This window comes from Emydura macquarii, unplaced genomic scaffold, assembly GCF_026122565.2.
Source record: "Emydura macquarii macquarii isolate MOO-44397 ecotype Brisbane River unplaced genomic scaffold, CSIRO-AGI_Emac_v2 contig_3249, whole genome shotgun sequence".
NCBI classification, from domain to species: domain Eukaryota; kingdom Metazoa; phylum Chordata; order Testudines; family Chelidae; genus Emydura; species Emydura macquarii.
The window spans coordinates 30,787-37,973 of NW_027133386.1; the positions used below are offsets into that span (position 1 = coordinate 30,787).

The 7,187-nt window shown below is 51.1% G+C and overlaps 1 protein-coding gene across 1 annotated transcript; it reads left to right on the forward strand.

Annotated features, from left to right (window-relative positions):
* The first annotated feature begins 240 nt into the window (after window positions 1-240).
* SNAPC2 (small nuclear RNA activating complex polypeptide 2) lies at window positions 241-7,187 on the forward strand. Its single transcript, XM_067532227.1, has 6 exons — window positions 241-371; window positions 926-1,133; window positions 1,861-1,980; window positions 2,269-2,337; window positions 3,345-3,654; window positions 6,020-7,187. The coding sequence occupies exons 2-6, from the start codon at window positions 936-938 to the stop codon at window positions 6,532-6,534; spliced, it is 1,212 nt and encodes a 403-aa protein (XP_067388328.1). The 5' UTR covers window positions 241-371; window positions 926-935; the 3' UTR covers window positions 6,535-7,187.

Consider the following 7,187-nt stretch of genomic DNA (forward strand, 5'->3'; position numbering starts at 1 on the left):
TGGGATGCGTGCACTCCAATAGGGCGCCGATGGGGATGGAGTTAAATTGCCCCGGTACGCATCCTTATAAAGTCCCACCGGGCAGAGTGACCGGAAGTTATGGGAACTGGTGAGCGCTCTAATAGGCTCCCGCGGGCACAGTGACCGGAAATTAAACTGGAGTCTCATTGGTAGCAGTGGCCGGAAGTTCAATTGCTCCAATAAACACTAATAGGGGCTCCCAGGGAGCAATGACCGGATGCGGTGCTTTTTAAATAGTGTCCGACTGGAAACAGGGCCTAGCAATTGCCCCCGTACTAGGGGGAACTGGAAAGTGACGTCATCTTCGTGCGACAGGCTCGGACTGTCTGGGAGCCAGAGAGAAGCGACAGGTGGGGCCCTTCCCTCTGCCCTGCTCTGTCCGCAGTCCGGACCGGCTCCGCGGGCGGCGAGGTGCCGGGCAGGGGGAGGCGGCGAAGAGCCTGGGGGGCCCGTGGGCGGAGGGGGGGCGGCGAAGGTGGGGGGCCCCGGGCAGGTGCCGGGCAGGGGGAGGCGGCGAAGAGCCTGGGGGGCCCGTGGGCGGAGGGGGGGCGAGGTGCCGGGCAGGGGGAGGCGGCGAAGAGCCTGGGGGGCCCGTGGGCGGAGGGGGGGGCGAGGTGCCGGGCAGGGGGAGGCGGCGAAGAGCCTGGGGGGCCCGTGGGCGGAGGGGGGGCGAGGTGCCGGGCAGGGGGAGGCGGCGAAGAGCCTGGGGGCCCGTGGGCGGATGGGGGGGCGAGGTGCCGGGCAGGGGGAGGCGGCGAAGAGCCTGGGGGGCCCGTGGGCGGAGGGGGGGGCGAGGTGGGCTCGATGCCAAGTAGGGAGCTGGGGGTGGGAGAACGGGGTGGAGGGATAAAGGGAAAGACCGAGGGGCTTTGAGCTCTGATTCCTCCTTTGTCTCCCCCTGCAGAGCCTGAGCCATGAAGCCCCCTGTTCGGACCCGCTCAGCCCCCACACGCTACGAGACGGGCCCTGCTCCCGTGCATGCAGCCGCCCGCACCCCCTGGACGGCACAGGAGAAGCGGCACCTGATCAAGGCCCTGAAGGCTCAGGCCCCTCAAGGGGAGCTGCAGGCAGAGCTGTTGCGGGAGTATCTACCCCGTAGGAGCGAGGCTGAGGTGTGTGTGTCGTGGTGGTGGTGGGGGGGGGAGTTTGGTCCCAGCCAAGCTGGTGACGGTGGCTAGGCCAGACTCAGACTAAGGGGTTATTGGGAGGGAGCAGAACACTCTGTCTGCTAACAGGAGAGAGATGGTGCCCAATATCCCGCCTGGCTTGTGGGGAGGGGCCGCAGTGGTGCAACCCTGCAGCTTCCCCTCCACTGCCTGGCCTGGGCAAGAGAAACTGAGCTCTGCCTTGTAGCTCCTCCTTCTGCTTCCATTAGGCTGGCTTCTGATTTTGGCTGCACTGGAGGGGATGTTGGCCTGTTCAGCTCCTGTTGCTTAGGGGTTTTGCCATTCCTGGGGGTGATTTATTGCCCCTTATCTGCTCTGTCAGTCACATCCCCATTCAGCTGCTCCCTACCAGCTTTCTCCATCGAGTTTTCTATATTTTAACCGTTCCTGTAGCCATAGTGCCGGCTAGCAGCTGTCTCCTCCCTTGGGTTCTCAGGCTTGAAACTTTATTGGTCCTTTGTATTAATTATACAGTCGTTGTGCAGGTGGAGCCCACTGAGTCACCAGAGCATGTCTGGGAGAGGTGGAACTGGTGCCTTGTTCAGCTTCTGCTATGTAGCCCAGCTGGGATAGGAGGGATAGAGCTACACCCTTCCTAGCCCACTCATGAGCTGTTTACAAGGGGAGGTACTCCTCAATATATTCCCTGCCTTGAGCCTCTCTGTCACTGCAGATTTTGGCCTTCATCCACCAGCTGAAGGGCCGCGTAGCAAGGGAGGCCATACAGACAGAGTATCGCCGCTGCCTGGAAGAGCAGAGACACAAGAAAGCTGAGGTCCTGGCTCCCATAGAGGTATGGGTGAGAGGCTGGGAATCAGGGCAGGTGCTGTGTGGCGGTGGGCAGGGCTGGTTTGTCTGTATAGCACCAGGGCAAGGATGGGTTTGGTTGTATAATACCACAGTGGGCTTGAGGCATGTGTCATTTACAGTGTGTTCACCCTTTCTGGAGATGCCCCTATTTGACTCTGTGCTTTCCTTGCCCTTGGCTGGCTGGCTGACCTTATGCTCTTTGCACTGTGCCTGGTTAGAGGTGCATGGTTGCCTGACTACAGAGCACTCACTGAAATCTTCTGCCTCTCAGGTCTGGACGGATCTTGCTGAGAAGCTGACAGATAGGCTGGAAGAAACCATGACGGCAGCTTTCTCTCAGGTAACAGGTGTCAACCCTCAGCCACAAGATCCCACTGGGGCCAAAAACTCAGCAGGGTCAAAGACCTCTACAGAGCATGGAGGATAAAACCTGGCCTATCCCACAGCCCAAGCCTGCCAGTCCCTTCTGGTCGCTGGGGGAAACATCACTGTTTCAGGCAGGCTAGTCCTTCCCTGTCAACTACAAGGATTCTAGCAGCTTCATTTTTGCAGTGCCCAAGCACCAGGCTGTCCTTGCTGTTTCTGTGTGGAAAACTGAGGTGCATACCGTGAAACCACTTGCATAACATCATGGAGCTGGTCCAGGGCAGAGTTCGGAGCAGAACCCGGCTGTTTTGACTTCCAACTGCTGCTCTCCGAACTGGGGCTTTCTGTGCAACTTAGCTACATAATAGCCAGGGATTGAAGTAGGCCATGGGCTGTATTAGCTCTGCCACCAGTGCTAGCACTGAGCAAATCCATTCCCTTGCAAGCACCTGATTTCAGGGAGTGAGAGGAGACACAGTTGGTTACCAGAAATTCCCCTGCAGAGCGTCAGGCTCTCTGAATCCCTGTAGCTTATTGTATTGCATTTAGTTCTCCTTCACTGTACTTCCTGGTGGCTGGCTATCCTGGCCCAGTCTCACCTTGAGGGGAAGGTCTGCTGTGGGGTGGGGGAGTGTCTGACATAGGGGTCAGCTGCCGTAGTAGCGTCTGGCGTTCCTGGAAAAAGGGTCTCCATTCATTCTGCTTCATGAGCTCCCACTTATAGCTAGACAAATTCAGAGCAGAAATGAGGCACAAAGTTTTAACAGTGATGGTAATGAACCACTGAAACAAATTGCCAAGGGTTGTAGTGGATTCTCTATCACTGATAATTTTTTAAATGAAGATTGGAATTTTTTTTAAAAGATCTGCTTTAGTTCCAAGAGGAATTAATCCGGGGACATTCTGCGTCCTGGGTCATACAGGCGGTCAGACTAGATGACCACAACGGTCCTTTCTGTCCTTAAAATCTGTGAATTTCAGGTTCTGACCATCGCCGTCACCGAGCCGGTCAGTTTGCTCCACTCGATTCCCCAGAAGCTGACCAGAGCTGCAAAGAAGAAGGTCCTTACAGACTCCTCAAGCCAGCATGAAGCATCGCCAGCCCCTGGTGATGCAGCAGGGAATGGAGATGCCACCTCAGTGCATCCAGCAGCAGCTGAGACCCCTGGCACAAGCACAGACCTAGGTGTTCATGGGGAAGCAGAGAAATTCAGCGTGGACTTCGAGAAGATCTATAAATATTTATCAATGAGCTCCAGGGACATGAAAGTGCCGGAGCTATCGCCATATGGTGAGTTCCTGCAATCTTCAGGGAAGGAACCAGCTGGCTCTAAGAGCCACCCCTCACAGCTCAGGGCTGACACCAGCGAGCCCCAGCAATGTGTGGGGTAACTTGAATTGTGGAAATTAACCCAAGGCAAGCTAGAGAATCACAGGCACCATGTGTGTTCACTGGGAGATCCCAGGCTCTGGGTGTAACCACCACTTCCTCATTTCCAAGCAATAGATTTCTCCAGAGTCTGTGAAATTCATCTCCTCCCATGTCTGTTTCAGCTGGAGGGGAGTGTTCACCAGGTCTCAGCAGCTGCTTCCACTTTCCCCTTTAATGTTTTTCCTGGACTTCTTTCTGCACACAGTTCTGGGGGTTGCCTGGTTGGCCTCTGGGACTGAGTGGGTGCATGTGTTCAGGATCCCTTTTGTGCTGAGATGGCAGGTACGGGAGGCTTGGCCCATCTCTCTCTTCCCCATTCTCATGTTTCCGTGTTGCTTGCTAAGTGCCAGTGGCCTTAGAAACAGTGAGATATACTGCTCAGTCTGAGGTGAACAAGGCACTGGGACACGATTCCTGGCCTCCCACCCAAGACCTCCAGACCCAGCTCCTCCAGACCTAGCAGATAAAAACAAGTTCTTTTCTTTATTGACCATGTCAGTGGCAAGACTAAGTGGACTGTTGTAGCCATGTGCTGCTTAGTCAAAAGATCCCATGATCCAGACCATGTGGCGATTTTAAATGGGGTCAGGGAGGGTTGTCAGCCATTCAGCATGCTTCCTCTACTGACTTGACGTTGGGACTGAGGGACCTAGGGTGTGATTGAGTAGGGGGATTGATGCAGAATTGGTGAGTGGGTGCAGAGCCTGTGGCATAAATCTCTTCCTGCTTGTGGATCCAGGACCACCAGAATGCAACTTCTGTTCCACAAGCATGCATGACAAGGTTCAGGGTGGCTACAAATCAAAAAAAATTTTTTGTTAAGGATTTTTTTATATTTAAATTAAACACACTTTAAAAACAAAAAAACCCTCTTTAAAATTGGCAACCCATGATGAGGCGTAACCTTACTATAATCTATACAATTATTTAGATGAAAGAACAAAAAGTTTTCAACCTGTGCATGTTTGCTGCCAAAATTTCAAATAAAGTCAAACCACTGACTTGGTCAAAGTCACTGGCCAAGCACCTGGAACTAGAGTTTGTTGAAATTTAATCTTTCCTCTTCTGTATGAGGAGAGATTAAAAAGACTGGGACTTTTAAAACTTTGATAAATTTAGAAAAAAGAAGACTAAGGGACGATGTGATTAGAGGTTTATAAAATCATGAATGGTGTGGAGAAAGCAAATAGGGAAGTGTTACTTACACCTTCACATAACACAAGAACCAGGGGTCTCAAATGAAATGAATAGGCCGCAGGATTAAAAGAAAGATAAGGAAGTACTTCTTCATGCAACACATTGGTCAACCTGTGGAACTCATGGCCATGGGATGTTCTGAAGGCCAGAAGCATAACTGGGCTCAAAAAAGAATTAGATACATTCCTGCAGGATCTGCCCATCAGTGGCTATTAGCCAAGATGGTCAGAGATGTAATCCCATGCTCTGGGTGTCCCAGAACTTCTGACTGCTAGAAACTGGGATTAGATGATGAGGGATGGATCCATACATAAGCGCCCTGTTCTGTTCATTCTCTCTGAAGTATCTGGCACTGGCCACTGTTGGAAGATAGGATACTGGGCTAGATGGACCATTTGTCTCAGCCAGCATGGCCAATCTTAGGTTCTTAAACAAGCTTTTGACAGCAATATTCTCTTCTGCAGGTGCAGAGAGAATATTTTCTTCAGTTTGTTCAGTTAGACTAGATCATTCAAAGTTGAGAAAAGAATTAAGATTTGATATAATAGTAAAGCTTGTTTTCCTCTTGCAATCTGAATAAAAATGAGTCAGATTTACTTAGCACTAAGACCAGAAACCATCAGCTGAATTCACTAATTACAGTTAATACATCCTTTTAAATAAATCATTTAGTTTAAAATACCAAACATGTTTTGATAACCTTGTTTCTTTTTTCTGATTTCCAGTTTCAGTCCAAATGGAGCTGACCAGAAATAATGAATAAAAAATTAATCATTTAGTAAATATCAAATGCACCAATCACCATTTTCTAATGCTAACGTACATATGTATAGACACACTGTCTGCTGTTAACAAAAAGACGTGCCAAGTGTACTGAAAAGGCTATATTTAGTTGCAAAGCAGCATGTTTTAATTGTTTCCAATCAACTTTTCTTTAGGAAAATAACTGAAAATACAAATGGAGAACAAGACTAAAAATGGATTATTTCAATGAGTCCATCTTGATAAGGTCTGTTCTTCCTTCCAGAATCTGCAGTCCTCCTAGACCTGCTGATGTCCCTCCCTGAAGAGCTGAGCAACCTGGACTATGACCGACTGAAGAGCCACATGCACAGATCCTACAGGGAGCTGACTGCCCAGCAGCCAGATGGGAGGGGGAAAGGGTCAGAGCCAGGAGCTAGTGCAGGAGACCTGGCCACTGACACGTCTTCTGCCAGTGTCGACGGGGAGAGGCCTCCCACTGGTACCCAGTCTGTGAGCTGCACAGCCCCGGCACAACTGGCAGAGCCAAGTGACAACCAGGCGAGGGCCAGAAGCTCAGGGGAACATGAGCAGGGAACACAGGAAACCACCCTGCCCACTATGAGCTCATCCGCAGCCCAGCATTCGGCTTTCCATGGCAGCCTGCCCTTGCCCCTCCACAGTCCCACAGCAGCTGCAGCTGTTCAGAAGCCAGTTTGGAAAGACCTGGGAGTTTGCCCTTTGAACCTGTTCCTTGTTCCCTTGGAGCTTTTGGCTCGAAAGGAGGACGGTTTGGCCTAAAAAGGCTGGCAGTGAATCTCGGTTTGTCAGAGTTGAGATTCAGGTAACTCTTTCATGCTGATTCTCTATGCCACTCCCAGCTCTGGTGCTGCAGTGGGGACCCCATGAGGGCTCTCCTGACCCTGGGCTGCAGCCCCAGGCAGGATCACTATCTTGGGATGTTGTTCTGAACCAAAAAGTTTTATTGAAGGTAAGAAGTGAAGTTTCATTATCGGGAAACTCCCTGGATTTGCCTGGCCCTGTGCCCAGAGCTCCATGTCCCTCCTTTAGTTGCTGGCATTCCTGTTATAGCGCAACACACTTTAACTCTGGCTGCAGGGCCTTGGATTTGGATGGGGGTTCACCTCTCCCTCTGAGGAGCAAGTGACAGAGTGGAATTCAATTAGCTTCAGACCATGTTGACTAAATTCCTGGTTTGGTACTGAAGTGTAAATTAAACTTAGTCTCTCCCCGAAAGGAGCAAAGGCTGAGTTGTGTGGTTCCTGTACACTGAAACAGACTGTTTTTTGGTTTCCTGTCCACGAAGCCTTTCTTGCTGTATGGGCTGTGAACACTGTCGTATTTATGAGTCTCTGTGCTCTGTCTCAGGAACCTGTTGTTTTTTTTCCCAAACATAAATGTTTTTCAAGTGTGGAATAAAGATCTTAAAAATA

Coding starts and splice junctions, on each gene's coding strand:
- SNAPC2 (XM_067532227.1), top strand. CDS start 936: ATGAAGCCCCCTGTTCGGACCCGCTCAGCCCCCACACGCTACGAGACG. Junction 1,981..2,268: donor AGGTCCTGGCTCCCATAGAG/GTATGGGTGAGA, acceptor TCTGCCTCTCAG/GTCTGGACGGATCTTGCTGA. Junction 3,655..6,019: donor GCCGGAGCTATCGCCATATG/GTGAGTTCCTGC, acceptor TCTTCCTTCCAG/AATCTGCAGTCCTCCTAGAC.